The sequence below is a fragment of the Chrysemys picta genome, chromosome 5 (genome assembly GCF_011386835.1).
Source record: "Chrysemys picta bellii isolate R12L10 chromosome 5, ASM1138683v2, whole genome shotgun sequence".
In the NCBI taxonomy this organism is placed as follows: Eukaryota; Metazoa; Chordata; order Testudines; family Emydidae; genus Chrysemys; species Chrysemys picta.
In genome coordinates, this window is record NC_088795.1 from 45,755,505 (window position 1) to 45,774,041 (window position 18,537).

Sequence of the window (18,537 nt, forward strand, 5' to 3'; positions counted from 1 at the left end):
ACCTGATGAGGTTCAACAAGGACAAGTGCAGAGTCCTGCACTTAGGACGGAAGAATCCCATGCACTGCTACAGACTAGGGACCGAATGGCTAGGTAGCAGTTCTGCTGAAAAGGACCTAGGGGTCGCAGTGGACGAGAGGCTGGATATGAGTCAGCAGTGTGCTCTTGTTGCCAAGAAGGCTAACGGCATTTTGGGCTGTATAAGTAGGGGCATTGCCAGCAGATCGAGGAACGTGATCGTTCCCCTTTATTCGACATTGGTGAGGCCTCATCTGGAATACTGTGTCCAGTTTTGGGCCCCACACTACAAGAAGGATGTGGAAAAATTGGAAAGAGTCCAGCGGAGGGCAACAAAAATGATTAGGGGTCTGGAGCATATGACTTATGAGGAGAGGCTGAGAGAACTGGGATTGTTTAGTCTCCAGAAGAGAAGAATGAGGGGGGATTTGATAGCAGCCTTCAACTACCTGAAGGGGGGTTCCAAAGAGGATGGAGCTCGGCTGTTCTCAGTGGTGGCAGATGACAGAACAAGGAGCAATGGTCTCAAGTTGCGGTGGGGGAGGTCCAGGTTGGATATCAGGAAAAACTATTTCACTAGGAGGGTGGTGAAACACTGGAATGCGTTACCTAGGGAGGTGGTGGAGTCTCCTTCCTTGGAGGTTTTTAAGGCCCGGCTTGACAAAGCCCTGGCTGGGATGATTTAGCTGGGAATTGGTCCTGCTTTGAGCAGGGGGTTGGACTAGATGACCTCTTGAGGTCCCTTCCAACTCTGATATTCTATGATTCTATGATTCTATGGTGGCAAGTCAGTGCCCAAAGATGCTCTTCCCCTTCTTTGTCAGGTGGGCCCCATCTCTTCCCAACAGTCCTCCTTCCTGGAACAGCATCTCATGATCGAGAAAGCTGAAGCCCTTCTGTTGACGCTATCAGCACAGCCATGCATTCATCTCCAGAAGGCGGATGTCCCTGCCTGGGCCCTTATCCTCAATGGGAGGATGGATGAGAGCACAATTTGTGCCCCGACTCCTTCACCCTTGCTCCCAAATCTCTGTAGTCACTGCTGATCTGCTCAGGGTCATACCTGGCAATATCATTAATGCCCATATGGATGAGCAGCCTGGAGTAGTGGTCAGAGGGACAAACGAGCCTTTGCAGCCTATCCATAATGTCTTGGCTCCAGGCAGGCAGCACACACTGATACAACTAATTTGGAAAAGTTGTCTAGTGTGGGTGTTTTTGTTCTTTCCAACTTCTTCCTTTTAAAAAAAAAAACCTTTTTGGGAGCTGAACTTGTAATTCTAATTTATTTTCCATTAACAGAAAGAATTCTTTGAAAGGAGGATGTGGGGCGAGAGCGAAAAGATGTTGTGGCATATAGACTAAAGGATAATAAAAAAGAGTCTTTACTAGGAACTTGAGGGTGTATTTGGCTGTTCGAGGAGTGGGGAGTGGAGTGGGAATAGGCAAGTCACAAGTGGGAAGAAACAAAGCATGTGGTTAGGTAGGAGGAGTTAGTAGATTAGCGCATGATGGGGAGTGTAGTAAGAAATAAGTGAGGTAGACAAGACAGCATTATGCAGGGCCTTGAAAAAAAGAATGATGCGTTAAACCTTGAGGTGGAATGAGACTAAAAGCAAATGAAGGGACTGAAATGAGGTGGGCATAATATGACTGAAGCAGCAGCAAGAAAGATACCTTTAGTTGCAGCACATTGAATAGAGTGGAGAGGCAGCAAACTGGACAGGAGGAGCGGATAATGAGGTGATTGGCTACAGTTTTGGTAGTAGGGATACAGAAGTGAATTTTGTAGATCTTGTAGAAGCAGCCTAACAATTTGGCAAGAGCCTGGATATAAGAAGAGGTAGGAGTCCAAGATGATTTTGAGGTTGCAGGCTTGCATGATTAAGAGGATAGCAGAGAGGAGTAGCGTTCATTTGTCAGTGGAGAGGGAGCTGAAGATGAACAGAGATGGGTCAGGAAAAAGTTCAGTTTTGGACATGTTTGATTTGAAGAAATTATGGGACATCCATGATAAGACATCAAAAGACATGCAATGATATAAGCCTGGATAAAGAGAGAACTTCGAATGTTGTCTTTGAAAAGTGACATCAATATGCAGTAGTAAACCCTAGCTTAGTAGTAAAGGCTTAGAGGATTAGGCTATTAATCTTTGGCTTTTCTCTTGTGTAAATAATGTATTTAATAGGAGCCTACTTATATTTAAGGAAAATCATCTGAGAGTACTGGATGATATTTTAAATTTGAAGAGAACATACTGTTGAATTTTGTATGGTGTTTGCATACACCCTGTATTTATTTGTTCCTTTTTGTTTGTTTGTTTTTTGTCTCCAGGAGATGCCCTTGTTGCTGTAAATGATGTTGATGTGAATGCTGAGAATATAGAAAGGGTTTTGTCTTGCATTCCAGGCCCTATGCAGGTATAGTACTTTTAATAGAAATGTATACTGTGTTTTTTATATATTTACCACTGCCCAATAAATATTACGTGTATGCAAAGAGCCAAGTTATAGTTGCTGTGAAAATTTCAACTTTGAACACTATGATCTGTGTAAATAGAGGATAATATATGAAATGTTGTGGTGTCTTGATCATACTGGCTAGTTGAGATGGGGAAGGTTGAATGTCTGGTCTGTAGATGTTAGGTATGAGGCAAAATATCACTGTCTTGCTAATAATAATGGACAAGTACACTGTTGGTCAGAAGTCGTGGGTGAATAATGGGGAGTTTGTTAGTTTGTAATCCACATTGGGGATATATATGATGAAGAGTGAGTGTAAGAGGATTTTTGAATTATAGGTTGTCTTGGCAAGATGCTCTTTATTGTGGTAATGGGAATCATGTAAGTATCTAGATAGATAATTTAAAATAATTTTTGTCAATATAAATGATGGCCACAAAGTCACATCCAGGGAAAAACAACTTGCCTGTTAACCATAAGAGCATTTAGATGGTACTCTGTTGAGATCTCTGCTAAATCAAATTGAGATCTTGGACTCCCAGAAGGCACACATGACAAATCAACAACTTTTTGTTTAAAATGTATATTAAAGATATTGCCCCTGATTAAGATGGAGGATGTCATTCTTTCCCCCCGTACTTGCTCTTCTAGCTGAACAAGGATCCTGGAGTCAAGATAACAAGTTTATAGATTCTGCTACTGGGAAAACAGCAAGTAGACTTTTTGACCTCTGACATACAGCCTCTATGCTGCCTGCAATGGCGATATATAGACATAACAGTTCAATTACATCTTTCCCAATCTGGGTCTGTTTTCCTCTAATAAGCAGATACATTCTGCTTCCACTGAAAAAAGAGTTCGTAACGAACGATCTGAAAGCATCTTCCTTTACTCAGTGAAGTTAAGGTTTGAGTAGAATAAAAGTTACTGTATCTGTAAATAGTTAGACAAGATTGAGGCAGTGAGAGCTCTGGAAAACCTCTCAGACTTTGCTGATATTCCTTTCCTGTACCAATGTTATTTATTATGTATCTGTTAAATTTCTGTAGCTTGCTTACATACTGTAATGTTACATATGTGGTCTATTATGGTTTATTTCTATTCCCTTATGGCGCTCTGTTTTGCTGCTGGAAAATCTCTATATAAACATTTGATTCCATGTGCTCTGTATCTCTATTTTTAAATCAGTGGTTAAGTGAGTGGCTTCATACAGACTTGGGGCCAGTTTCTGGAGTGTGATTGACCAGCACATTCAGGAATGGTAAAAAGGTGGCTTGAAGTTCACATATGCATTTCCATGATCCCAGTGCCATCCCCTTTTTACTGAATTAGAGTTTTCCGAGGATTACTTTATGTTCTCTGCAGATGTCCCCTAAGGGGCTGAAACTACAACTAAGGATCAGCATGATTTAGGGGCACCCCAGCCATGCCCCCTTTCCCCTACTATACCAGCAACAGGGAGAGAAGGTGGCGTAAGAGCCCTTAGAGCTGATATATGTCATCAGGGATTATCTTTGTACTGGGTAATCTTCCTTGGGCTGCTTATGCTAGTTTTAGGCCCGACTATGGTGGTGGTAGTGTGGTACAAAGCACAGATAATCTGGCCTTATGTTTGAGGCTAAGGATATGTCTACACTAGATTTCCAGAAAACCTTTGACAAGGTCCCTAACCAAAGGCTCTTATGTAAATTAAGTTGTCATGGGATAAGAGGGAAGATCCTTTCATGGATTGAGAACTGGTTAAAGGACAGGGATCAAAGGGTAGGAATAAATGTTAAATTTTCAGAATGGAGAAGGGTAACTAGTGGTGTTCCCCGAGGGTCAGTCCTAGGACCAATCCTATTCAACTTATTCACAAATGATCTGGATAAGGGGGTAAACAGTGAGGTGGCAAAGTTTGCAGATGATACTAAACTGCTCAAGATAGTTAAGACCAAAGCAGACTGTGAAGAACTTAAAAAGATTTCACAAAACTAAGTGATTAGGCAACAAAATGGCAAATGAAATTTAATGTGGATAAATGTAAAGTAATGCACATTGGGAAAAAATAACCCCAACTCTACATACAATATGATGGGGGCTAATTTAGCTACAACTAATCAGGAAAGAGATCTTGGAGTCATCGTGGATAGTTCTCTGAAGACGTCCATACAGTGTGCAGTAGTAGTCAAAAAAGCAAACAGGATGTTAGGAATCATTAAAAAAGGGATAGAGAATAAGATAGAGAATATCTTATTGCCCTTATATAAATCCATGGTACGCCCACATCTTGAATACTGTGTACAGATGTGGTCTCCTTATCTCAAAAAAGATATACTGGCATTAGAAAAGGTTCAGAGAAGGGCAACTAAAATGATTAGGGGTTTGGAATGGGTCCCATATTAGGAGAGATTAAAGAGACTAGGACATTTCAGCTTGAAAAAGAGGAGACTAAGGGGGGATATCATAGAGGTCTATAAAATCATGAGTGGTGTGGAGAAAGTGAATAAGAAAAAGTTATTTACTAGTTCCCATAATATAAGAACTAGGGGCCACCAAATGAAATTAATGGGCAGCAGGTTTAAAATGAATAAAAGGAAATTCTTCTTCACACAGCGCACAGTCAACCTGTGGAACTCCTTGCCTGAGGAGGTTGTGAAGGCTAGGACTATAACAGGGTTTAAAAGAGAACTAGATAAATTCATGGAGGTTAAGTCCATTAACGGCTATTAGCCAGGATGGGTAAGGAATGGTGTCCCTAGCCTCTGTTTGTCAGAAAGTGGAGATGGATGGCAGGAGAGAGATCACCTGATCATTGCCTGTTAGGTCCACTCCCTCTGGGGCACCTGGCATTGGCCACTGTCGATAGACAGGATACTGGGCTAGATGGACCTTTGGTCTGACCCAGTATGGCCATTCTTATGTTCTTATGTACACTGCAAAACAAAAAACCGCAGCAGAGTCTCAGAGCCTAGGGCTACAGACTTGGGCTTGTGGGGCTCACACTGCAGCATTAAAAATAGCCATATAGATTTCTGGCTCAGGCTGGAGCTCGGGCTCTGAAGCCCACTATGCTTGCCAGGCATCCGGTTTTTGACTGGAGCACCTGGTCGAAAAGGAACCCTGACGCTTTGGTCAGCACTGCTGACCAAGATGCTAAAAGTCCAGTTGGTGGCGCAGGAGGGATAAGGCAGGCTCCCTACCTGCCCTGGCTCCCAGAAGCAGCTGGCATGTCTGGGTCCTAGACATAGGGGCGCCCCGTCCCAAGTACTGGCTCTGCAGCTCCCATTGTTTGGGAACTGTGGGGGTGGCACCTGCAGGCGTGGGCAACATGCAGATCCCCCTGGCCGCCTGTCATAACTATAAAGGGAAGGGTAACAGCTGTCCTGTGTACAGTACTATAAAATCCCTCCTGGCCAGAGACTCCAAAATCCTTTTCCCTGTAAAGGGTTAAGAAGCTCAGGTAACCTGGCTGGCATCTGACCCAAAGGACCAATAAGGGGACAAGATACTTTCAAATCTTGGTGCAGGGAAGGCTTTTGTTTGTGCTCTTTGTTTGGGGAAGTTGTTCGCTTTTGGGACTGAGAGGGACCAGACATCAATCCAGGTTCTCCAAATCTTTCTGAACAAGTCTCTCATATTTCAAACTTGTAAGTAAACAGCCAGGTAAGGCGTGTTAGTTTCTTTGTTTTCTCAACTTGTAAATGTACCTTTTGCTAGAGTGTTTATCTCTGTTTGCTGTACTTTGAACCTAAGGCTAGAGGGGGGTCCTCAGAGCTCTTTAAGTTTGATTACCCTGTAAAGTTATTTTTCCATCCTGATTTTACAGAGAGGATTTTTACCTATTTCTTGAATTACAAGCCTTCTTTTTAAGAACCTGATTGATTTTTCCTTGTTTTTAGATCCAACGGGTTTGGATCTTGATCCACCAGGAGTTGGTGGAAGAAAGGAGCGGGATGGTTAATTTCTCCTTGTTTTAAGATCCAAGGGGTTTGGATCTGCATTCACCAGGGAATTGGTGGAGGTCTCTCAAGGCTACCCAGGGAAGGGAATTAGCTTTGGGATGGTGGCAGCGGACCAGATCCAAGCTCGTAGTTAAGCTTAGAAGTTTTCATGCAGGCCCCAACATTTGTACTCTAAAGTTCAAAGTGGGGAAGCAGCCTTGACACCGCCCCTCCACCTAGGAGCCGGACATACCGGTTGCTTCTGGGAGCTGCCTGAGGTAAGCGTACCCTGAAGCCCGCACCCCTCACCACCTCCAACACCCTGCCCCATATCGGAACCCTCTCCTGCAAACTAACTCCCTCCCAGAGCCTGCACCCCGCACCTCTCCCACACCCCCAACTCCTCATCCAGCCCCACCTCAGAGCCCACACCCCCAGCTAGAGCCTGCACCCCCTCCCACACCCCAATCCCTGCCACAGCCCTGAGCCCCCTTCTGCATTCTGAACCCCTCATCCCCAGTCCCACCCCACAGCCCGCACCCACAGCCGGAGCCCTCACCCCCTCCCACACCCCAACTCCCTGCCCCATCCTGGTGAAAGTGAGGGTGGGGGAGAGCAAGTGATGGAGGAAGGGGGGAAGGAGTGCGAGGGAGGCGGAGCCTTGGAGAAGGGGTGGAGTAGGGTGGGGCCTCGGGGAAGGGGATGGGGCAAGGGTGTTCAGTTTTGTGTAATTGGAAAGTTGGCCCACCCACTTCCCTAGGCTTCAGAGCCCGAGCACCAGCCTGAGCTGGAACATCTACATGGCTGTTTTTAGCTCTGTAGCACGAGCCCAAGTCTGTAGACCCAGTCTCTGACACTCACTGCTGTGGGCTTTTTGTTTGTTTGTTTTTTGCAAGGTAGACCTACCTTCAGAAGCTTTTATCCACAGCTAACAAAATTTTGCTGTGGTCTTGCAGCTTTCAGAGTAGGCACTTAAAAATAAGAGGGGGTTGAACTTGGTAATTGTTCACTGAGCAACTTTTTAAAAGGAAACCGTTTACAGAATTGTGGTAGTACTTTTTCTTCAGGAAGCTGAATCAGTTTCTTGTACTTAGAATGTAAAATTGTGGTGAAGTGCTATTGTCACTGTGTAGTTTGCATTTCCCTTTTAATGTTGTACACTAGATGCATTGATCTGAATTTATTTGTTTTTGTAAACCTTTCTAACAACAATATTGCAAGGCTTATTTTTTTCATTTTAAGGTTAATTTTTTAACGTTAACATTAGTGTTTATGTTCAAATTGTAAACTATAACTCTTGTCTTGCACACTATAGCTAGTTAGGGTTTACAGCAGTGAATAGCACCACAGTTACATGTGCACACCATAATTCTCTAAAGTGTGATGAACCCCTGCATGCTGTTTTGACAAAGATAGCCTTCCCCAAAATAACAAGCAGTATACATTACTTCTGAGACTGTTGAAATTGACCATATTTCTAGGAGCCACTGAGCAGATAGAAACGTATATACTATTAAAACAATTAGTTTATCTTAGAAATTGTTAATTTTCATGCTACCCATGTTCCAGATAATTAAATATTTCAAGTTACTTTGTTAAATCTACCTCACCAGGGATATTGTACAGATTTATAATGTGAGATGAGAAATGGAAATTAAAAACGAAACTTTTTTCTCCTCACAGAATGTCCCTGTGTGTGTACGCTATTCTTAATGCTGATCAAATAGTTCAAGATTTAATCCAACTCCTACAGATAAACATTTCCTATACAATAAACTTGTCTAGTGTATTGGGAACCTGACTGTTTTCTTCTAATGGCATACAAAAATAAGTAATAATAGTGAAGATATGTTTACCATTCAGAAGGTGAACAGCAACTAGAATTTTTGATTTCTAGGTCATTACGCTCAGATGACCACACTGCCATTTACAGCAAAGTTGGTGCTAGTGTTTGTAGGTTGTACATCTGCAGTTGCAGTAAGTTTAAGTGCTAGTGTGTCAGTTTAGGAAGGTTTCCAAGATATTTGACACCATGGAGCTTGACTAAACTAGTGAAGTTGTGGTCAAGTATTGGCAGAACTCCACTGTAGAAGAATCCTGTTGCATCCTGCCTTTGACAAAATAGGTAGTTGCTGTAGCTACAATTGTTTACTGAATGTGAAAAGCAGACAATGTTGCTTAATTAACTGTATCCTTGTTAAATTAGAGCATATATATTGTTGCTCAAACATCCCATGTAAACTTTTGTATAGTAGTTAATGTTAATGCAGCCTTAACATTTCCATTGTCAGTAAATCTGTCAAACAGATAGTGATTGCTTGAAATGTATAACTGTTTCTCATGTTGGTTTTCCAAAACCTTTTATTAAAGTGCAATTATTCCCCAGTAACTGAACCAGCTTAAGTCAAGCCAGAAGAGTGATTACCTAAATAGACTGTTGGAGAATTTTAATATATAGTTCTGTTTTTTTTGCAATTGAAAACATTCTGTTCATGGTGCAGCAGAAACAGAAGTTTTGTTGCTTGCAAGCTTTAGTAAGAAAGATTGCTTGTTCACAAACTGAGTGGTTAGTGTATTATCATTCGCTAAGCATTGCAAAAGACATTGGATATAAGAAGGTTGCAGCTGTATAAGACAAACTGTAATGTTATAAGTCAGTTATTTCCATAATAAGTTGTCACAGCTCTTTTGTGAGTATACATAACTTACACATACAAAAAATATACATAACTTTTTGCTATCTGCCCTTTCAGAAAAAAATTCTCTAACTTCTCTTAGCCCCAGTGAATGTGAATATAGTTTATCTTGCCCACGAGCAGTACTTCTAGGATTGTACTTATCTTAACAAATATCAATTTTTGGATAGATAACGCCCAGTTGAGCATATTTGTAAAATATGCCAACCCAGCACCACAAACAGTTGCTACATCAGACTGTATTTTTTCAAGGCAAGGACCACATCTACCTGTCTGCTTCCACAGCACCTAGCACAATCATGCCCTGATTCTGAGGCATTTGGGTGCTACCACAATGCAAATAATGCAATAGGTAGAGAGATACAGAAGTAAATAAAAAGCTAAACAAAAATATCCTTATTTTAACAAACCAGACTTTCACTGAATATCGGAAGGTTTTACAGCAGTCTTTGAACATGATCTAGAGACTACAGAGTACCCCAGCCTCAGAAAGATCTGAGAGAATCCTGAATATTTACACTGTTAGTTCCATACAGGACCTACATTTTTAACTCGCTGTAACCAAACCAGCTGCTACTTAATTTGACACAGATCACTGTTAGTGTTGACCCACTTCTGCTTAGCTTTGCTCATAAGAATATTGATGAGTCTGGACCCAAGATTCATTTTCTTTTACCACGGTTTAGAAAAGAAAACCAGACCCTATATTAGAACAGGCTTAAGTAAATACAGTGATTTACTTAATTTAATTCAGCTTGGCTGACTGTGTTTCTTTATGTCCCATGAAATTATTGCAAGACACTCAGGCTACCATACCCTAGTCATAAGGGTAACAATAAGAAAAAATCTCTGATTTTCTCCAGGATCTATTTTAACCAAATACTTTGAAAACATTCAGTTAAGTGAATGTAACTGACATTTCTGGATTGTCTTTCAGCCAAAGACCCCAAAGCACTTGGCAAACTTTACAGAATATATATATATATATATATATATATGGACTTTGGGCTTCCTTCACCCTGATTTATTTTAAGTGGGGGAAGTAAGGAAAAGTGTCTGTTTGTTTTGTTTGTTTTTTAATGGGTGGCCATTAAAATGACCTTTTTTTTTTTAAATGGATGATTCCCTGAGCTGGCTGTAACCCACAGCACTGATGTTATAGTCCCACATGTTCCAGGTCTGCTTGTGGACTACCTCTAGCCTTAAAGCCCAGAGTTGGGAGCAGCTAAACTTCTAGTCTGCTCCCCGTTCCCAGATGACAGGATGATAGGGAAGCAAATGATTGAAGGTAAAAGGGGCAATTGTGGATGACAAAAGGTGGCTCAAGACATGGAAAGAAAGTCACTTCCAGCTTGTGTAGAGGAGGGCCAGTTTGAAGTTGTGCTTGTGGAGATAGGGGTCAACCAGTCATTTCACCACTGTTAGAGATCATGTCATGTATCACTGAAAGGTAACCACTTCTAACATAAAGGTGGCAGCTTTCCTCCACTCAGGAGAGAGTGAAGAATATCTTTAAATATTTGAAATGACAGAGAAATCTTAAGTAGACAGAATGTCAGAATTTAGCCATGACCCTGAGGCTTACAGCCATATTCTCACAAAAGAATACAACACACCTGTGTACACCAGCAGTGAACTTATCCCTGTAACTGGTATATAGAATTGATGATGCAGAATTTTGGATGCATGGTACTACCAGCTGCTTAGAGTACTGTGTATATATAAATGATTTCAAAGTAAGTGATTATCACCATATGTAGATATTACATACAAATAAACTATGTGGAAAAAGTATTATTTAGGTTGTAAAGTCAAGCGCTCAAAAGGTAGGAAAGGCCAGAATGCAGGTTGCCTGTGCAACTTTAATGTGGTCCCCTTGTGCATTTTGATACAGGCTGTAAATGATCACATACTATTTTTCCACAGGACTCTTGCCTCATTCAGTGCACAGGATGAATGGTGCTCACTGAATATGATGGATGAATTCATATTTCCTAAGTCTTAGGAATCCTAAGTTCAGTTCTGGAGTGGAGTGGTGGTGGTGTGATTATGAATCCTTCTCTCCCTGCCCCCTTTGCTCCCATTAACCTGCTCTGTCTGGCTTGTGCTCCTATCCCTGTTTCTGCACCTCACCCCTCTGCATTTGAGTTAGAGGTCTTCATCCTCCTCCTCTATGCTGCTTGGACGCAAGCAGCAGGAGCATTGAGAGCTCAAAAAAAGATTGTCTCCCTCAATTCTGCTGCCCAGCACCACAGCAACCCCTGGCAGCTGGGTGGAGCAATTATAGGGAACGTTCTACTCAATGCGTGTATCCTTGGGGTGGGCATGCTCAGTACAGATGGAATCTTTAACCAGAAACTTTACTGAAGCTGGAAAAGGGAATGGCCAAGAGTGGAAGATACAAAATTGTCTTATAGGATTTTCCCCTTTCCCATATGGAAGGATAGGAAGACATGCCCAACCACCAACTTTGTGGCATCATTTTGTCCTGTCCCTAGACTCCATGTTGATTTTGTATTACTTGTAGCATCTAGGAGCCCCAGTCATGAATGAGGGCCCCATTGTGCTAGATGCTGAACAAAAAAAATGTCCGTGCCCCAAAGAATGTACATTCCGTGTATGGTAAGAGATAAGGTAGACACAGACAAATGGGGGCATCCAAAGAAACAATGAGAGCATGATAGACAGTGGTCATAGCACATCAGCTGCATCTCTGTTATCAAATTTTTTGTAGACGTCACAGCAAAGGGGAGTTTTAAATGGGAGATTTGAAGGAAGACAATGAGGTGGTTTTGTGGATGTTTATGGGGAGCTCACATGTATGAGGGGCAGCATAGGAGAAATCACAATGTTATTTGAAAATATACCAAATGGTTGATGGAGGCTGGCATGGCTGGCAGAGTGGAGGCGAGAGTCAACATCTCAGTGTTTTTGAGAGAGGATAGGTAGTGTGGGAGTATCCCTTGGCTAGGAAAATGCCAGAACTGAAGGAGGAGAGAACATGTATGTTGTGAAGGTTGTCAGCATGGGCACAGGTTTTCCAACAGACACACTTAGCAGGAGTGAAGGAAGCAGGTATTGGGGGTGAGCCAGAGCTGTGGGTGGCAGTGACAGAATAGAGGGCAAAAGAGGCAAAGGTGAAGGATAGTTAAGCATGGAGAGAATCAACAACGATATCACTGGGAGAAAGGGAAAAGAGACAGAGAGCAGAAGAGAAGTCATCACCATTCCTGTCCTAGAAGTCACTGAAGGGTCTGTGAGAGGGAGGGGGCAGATGAGTGACGCTGAAAGAGACCAGATGATGGTCAGAGAGGGGGAACTCAGTGATGGATCAGAAATGAAAGCAGTGCTTGATGAAGATAATGTCAAGTGAATATCCATTTGGTGAGTGGGTGAGTTGAACCAAGGCTGTAGGTCAAATGAGGAAGGGAGGGTGAGAAGATGGGTGGGTGGGTCATCAAAATGGAAGTTTGATGCCACTGAAGATGGGAAATTGTGATGAGAGGAAGAGGGAGAGCCATGAGTTGAAATCAGAGAGAAAGGAAGAGTGATGGGGAGGAACGTGGAGGAGGAGAGGGAAGAAGAGTTGGATGCAGTGCTGCTCAAAAGACGAGAAAGGGCAAGGGGGAAGAGGAAGAGGTTGGAAGTGGCAGGAATGGGAGAGGAGAAGCTCCAGGCTATCACTGGGAAGGGAGGAAGCTGGGATGGGAAAGTGGAGGGTCAGATGTAGAAATGGTTGCCGTATCTTTTTTTTTTTTTCTCTGCTCTTTTTTGACAAGCATGAATATTGTATACTGTCCATATCACTTGCTAGATTTTCTTTGAAATATATATATATTTTTTTCACACACACTACTTGCTTTTGTTCAGGCTTCTTAAGCTTAATTGCTATTGGGGAAGCATGAGCGTTTTTTCTCACATCAGTTACTCTAGTTCACTGGACAGAATAAGGTTCCAGTAAAGTCAATGACCAAGCTCCCATTGGCTTTAAATGGAAACAGGATTTTAGCATGTAGTATACTGCCTTTGGAACTTTCGTCTGATCCGATATTTTGAAGTTACTTTCCAAATGGGCAAACAAGCCTTCATCCAAGAAGGTAAAACCTTTGTTTCCCTTTTCTGAGAGGTACAATTTTAGGCTCAGACGAGAAATAGAAATTCCTTTGTTTTCCCTCTCCCATACTTAATGGCAGTTTTCATTAAAAGTAAGAATTGTATGAATTAATTTAATCATTTTTAAAATAATTAAAATTACTTTCATAAGCCTACTGTACATAAAATGCAGATTTAAAAACCCATTTTGAAAAATGAAGACTCCAGTTCCAAACCAAACTTATACTTGGATTTTATGGTGTTTAAAATTCCAATGTATATATCCAAAGCTAAAAATTATACTTATTTTTTAAAGAAAGTAATATAAAATAGTTGTCAACTGTACAATTTTTTTGTAAAATGGATTTAATCATCATCTTTTTATAAATGAGAGTCACACTCTCGAGAGCAAGTTCGGTAGTGCTTTGCTTGTTAGAAGAATTGGGGCAGCAGGTAACACAACAAATGTTTGTGCTTTCTACTGATGGTATACAGGGCTGGTGCTACCATTTAGGCAAACTAGGCAGTTGCCTAGGGCGCCAAGATTTTTTTTTTTTTTACAGTGTTCCTATGCCCCCTCCCCGAGCGCGCGGTCGCCACTCCACTTCTCCTGCCTCCCAGGCTTGTAGCGCCAATCAGCTGTTTGACGCCGCAAGCCTGGGAGGAGAAGAGAATTAGAGCGGCGGCATCGTGCTCGGAGAGAAGGCGGAGCAGAGGTAAGCTGGGGTGGGGAGCCGCCGTACGGCTCCCCAGGCCGGGGGGGTGAGGAGCTGCTGCAGGGGTGCCTCAGGGCGGGGGATGGGAAAAAAGCTGCCACAGGGCTTCCCACCCCAGCTCACCTCTGCTACGCCCCCTTCCCGAGCACGCCGTCGCTGCTCCACTTCTCCTGCCTCCCAGGCTTGTTTGGCGCCGCAAGCCTGGGAGGACAGGAGAATTAGAGCGGCGGCGGCGTGCTCACGGAGGAGGCAGAGCAAAGGTGAGCTGGGGGGGAGCTGTTGCGGGGGGAGCGCCTCAGGGTGGAGGGTGGGTGGGGAGCTGCCGCAGGGCGGTGTGGGGGCGCGCAAGGTGGAAGTTTCACCTCGGGCGCAAAACTTCCTTGCACTGGCCCTGATGGTCTACAAGAGAGTTGTTAATGTCCAATCATAAATCAGCACAGCTCTTCTTTTCCTGCTTAATTTTTTTTTTTTAATTGATATGGCAAGGAACAATGAAAATATACTGGCCAGTTAGTTTGTGGTGAAGAATTCAACGGCCACTGAGTTCTAAAAATATACTAAAAGGTTGTTGTTGGTTTGTGGTCCAACTTAGGTAGGTTACATTGCACTAATATACCATTCTAAACTGATGAGTTTAAAATGTTAAGAAAATACTTTTGAAAAAGAACCTTAAGAACATGTAAATGTATAAATGATGCCATTTTGAAACAAGTTATGTAATAATGTTTCAAAATGGTGGTGCTAGATTGTGTGTTCAAATAATTCCAGAGCAGGAAGTGTATTTTTCTGTTTTTAAAACCATAAAAAACAAGTATGAAAACATATCAGGCCACATGCCTAGTTCACATAGTTGATAAATCATTTAATAGCTGGCTTTGTCATTGGTAATACGTGGTTATATAACATTGAATTTATAAGTGGCTTTCTTCAAACCACAGGGATTTTTCAATGCTTATGTCTTTTATATGTGTTTAAAAATTTCTTTATAGACAACTCTCTCTACCATAAAAAAGGATAGAAGAGATTACAGCTCTTCTTAAAGCCAAAATATATTTTTATTTATTTGACATTGAACATGACTTTAAGTACAGCCTCATTTTTATAATATATGTAATTATTTTAATAGGTGAAACTTACATTTGAAACTTCAGTCTTTGAGCATGAAGGAACATCTCAACAAAGGTATAAACAGGCACAGTCCGCTATGAACAATCTCGTCAAACTTCTATGGGGAGAAGATAATATGGACCTTCAGCTGGCTATCCAAGGCATGCCTCATATTGTTATGTACCTCACGCTTAAATTGGACTCTGAAACATCTAAGGATGAGGTATGTGATCAACCAAATGAAGCAAAAGACAGGCAGGATTCAATTTAAATCACTAGATATCAGTAAATGTTGATTTCAGGTGACACACTGAAATCAATGAAAAAAATCCATCAATAACTGTCAGTGCAGCCTCCCCCTACACCTTGCACCTGCGGGGTTGTAGTGTCACCAGCCCTGTAGCAGTGCAGAAAGCCCTCTGCAACCATGGTGTCACGGGAGTGAGTGAGCTGGGCCATGACAGTGGAACCACAGAGGGCGCAGCCATAGAGACAAAGATGTTGGATCCATGTGGGTGCTGGGAAAGCTGCAGTTCTGGTGGGGCAGAGCAGCAGACCCCTGGCCAGGCCTGCGAAGAGGAGGAGGACAAGCTCCCAGTTGCAGGGGAGGCCACCTCACACTCTAGGGGCGTCTCTATGGTTTTTGCTGCCCCAAGCACGGCAGTCAGGTGGCTTTTGGCGGCATGCCCGCGGTCATGCAGATTCGGCGGCAGGCCTGCGGGAGGTCTGCCGGTGCTGCGACTTCAGCGTACCCGCCGCCGAAACCGCGGGACCGGCGGACCTCCTGCAGGCATGCCACCGAAAGCCGCCTGACTGCCGCCCTCACGGCGACTGGCAGGCCGCCCCCCGCGGCTTGCAGCCCCAGGCACGCACTTGCTGTGCTGGTGCCTGGAGCCGCCCCGACGCCACTGCTGAATGGGTCTGTCCTGTGCAGAAACAGTTTAGTAACAAGGTGGCCTCCCCAAGTGTGGGCTCTTCCTCCTCCTTGCAGCTCTGGCTAGGGGTCTCTGCTTTGCTGAGAGAGCCCCCTGCACGCCCGCTGCACACCCACTGTCAGTGCTGCCCTAACCTCTACCCTACCTCAGCTTAATTTCCTACAACTAAAAATTAAAATAGTTAAAAAATAAAAAGTTAAAAATACAAATTAATATTAGTCTAAATTGCAAAAAATTAAAAATCAGATTCTGCTGAGTCTAATTATAATGTCAATTGTTGTGACTTTAAAGGTACCTCATGTTTACTAATACTTTTCTAAGTGATTCCATCTTATGGTCAAAGTGTCTGCAAAGTTATTATGTCTATTATAGAAATCAGGCCTGAAATTCCAGGAAAAAGTTAGGAGTCCAGTATACAATCTTTAATTGTATTTTGAAACACTGCAGCACTGCTGAAGGTCCCTCGATAAAGTACATTACCATAGGTCCTTAGAAATAAAGTGAGAAGGAATATCTTCAGGTTTTAATAATTACCTGCCATATTCTTATCATGCTGCTTTGAACATCACTTTATAAATGTAAAGCACAAGTACAAAGCATCCTAACTCATCAGAATTTTTTTTTATGGGAGAAGCTGGTAGCAAACCCTATATTGAAGTTGTTTAACACTTTCCATTATAAAGGATTCATGGGACCTTTTCTTTGAAAAACATTAACATTTCCATTGTTTGTAGCAGGCCATTGATATTAGGCACGAACAACACCCTCATGTTCCAGACATGCCCTTTCTTTGTCCTATGAAATTCCATTCAGTTTTTGCTGAGATAGAAACTGTTGAGAATTGCTATTTCCTTTCTCTCACTTATGTTTGTCAGGAAAATGTTTTCGGAGTGCAAGTATAACTGAACACACGAACATTCTAAGGTTGGGTTCATTCGGTTGACAAAGCAGAAGCAGCACATACTGTATGAGAAATGACTGGGAATTATCAGAACAGCTGTAGCAGGTAGGGAGAGAGAGAAGCCCAGCCCAGCTCAACTATCTCTGCCCTGGACCCAACATGACTCCAGGGCTGCTTTTGGAGCATCACATGGGGCAGCAACCAGGCTCCCTACCCTAAATTGCCCCTGGACTCAGCACTTGGTCCCAGGAGCCCATTTCCCCTCACTCTGGGCACTATCTAGAGCAGGAGCTTCCAAACTCCCAAGGTAGCAGGTGAGAGAAAAAGCTGGGCCAGGCTATGTTCTTTTCCTCTCCTGCTGCTGACTAATCCCTAGTGGTCCATCCCTCTGCTGGGATAACATCTTTCTCCAGTTGCCAACTAATGCAATTTGTCCTGTAGTTTAAGTGGCAGATGTCTTCACTGCAGTGATGATGGTTAGGGTTTAAACTCTTCTGAAAATGCATTATGGAGTGAAGAGTGTTACAGATGCACATGAAGGAATTTGTTTTTACCTTTTTCCTTTGTGAGGGAGAGAAAGGTAACCTAAGAAATTACTTTAACCCCTGTTCCTCCTCTCTACATTTAAAAAAATAATTGTTTAGTTTGATTTTGCAAACTCTTGAAAGTAAGGATATGTCAGATTTACAGCTACTTAATTCAGCCCCTTGTATGTATGCCTTATGATACTGTCGCATGTTATTTTTTTTTGCAGGACTCCTGCTTCAGTCAGTGTATAGGATGGACAGACAGAGGGGCAGAATTAACACTACACAGGCAACTATAAATCTGGCATTTCCTAACTTTTCAACCCTAGTAATGTTCTTTGAAAACACACACACTCTTACCCTCCCACTCCCTATTGGGATAAAGGCTACATTATAATACAGTAAGCCAGCAGTTCTCAAACTGTGGGTCAGGATCCCCATTTTAATGGGGTCGCTAGGGCCAGCATTAGACTTGCTGGGACCCAGGGCTGAAGTTGAAGCCTGAGCTCCACCGCCACCTGGGGAAATGGGTGTCTGACTATAGCCCCATCTCCTCCCACCAAGGGTGGCAGGGCTTGGCCTGCAGCCCCCTTTCTCCTCACCCACAGCGGCACGGCTCAAGTTCCAATGCGCTTCCCCTCCCCAACCCCCCCCCCTCCCCAGGGTCATGTAGTATCTTTATTGTCAGAAGGAGGTGCAATGAAGTTTGAGAGCTCCTGCTGTAAGCTTTGCTTTTCAAGCTTTTCAAGTGTAGCAGACTACACTTCCACTATCAGAGGTGGCTATGGTACAAAGTAGTTTTATACAAATGTCTTTTATAAATCCTTCAGGACCATTCTGGTTCACTTTCTGCTGTTTTTTGCAACCTAAGACTACTTCCATCAATGTACAGAAAATCTCAGAACATTTTTCACATTGGTATTTTCCCACAATAAGAACGTATAAGGTATTCTCAACTGGCAGTGGAATAAAAATAAGCAGCTTGATCAAAGTTCACTTACAACATGTTGTGAATGGTTAATTTTTCTTTTCAAAATCTTATGCTGCAGCTCCTTGTCCCCGTTCATCCAATATGGACTATATGGTAAAGCTAGAGACAGTTGTCTTATAAAGAAAGAGACAGCATTGTCCTGGTGAAACATATAAACTTAATACACCGC

At 42.8% G+C, this 18,537-nt stretch overlaps 1 protein-coding gene across 10 annotated transcripts in view; it reads left to right on the plus strand.

The window, feature by feature from the left end:
• Positions 1–18,537, plus strand: part of INTU (inturned planar cell polarity protein) — a 113,967-nt gene that overhangs the window by 44,251 nt on the left and 51,179 nt on the right. For all 10 annotated transcript variants that reach the window (XR_010601771.1, XM_024110370.3, XM_065597674.1 and 7 more), the window contains exons 3-4: positions 2,353–2,438; positions 15,034–15,237. Coding sequence is in view for 9 of the 10 variants with exons in the window: in XM_024110370.3 (XP_023966138.2) it covers positions 2,353–2,438; positions 15,034–15,237 (290 nt within the window). In the remaining variant the exon portion in view is untranslated. The remainder of the gene's footprint in view (positions 1–2,352; positions 2,439–15,033; positions 15,238–18,537) is intronic.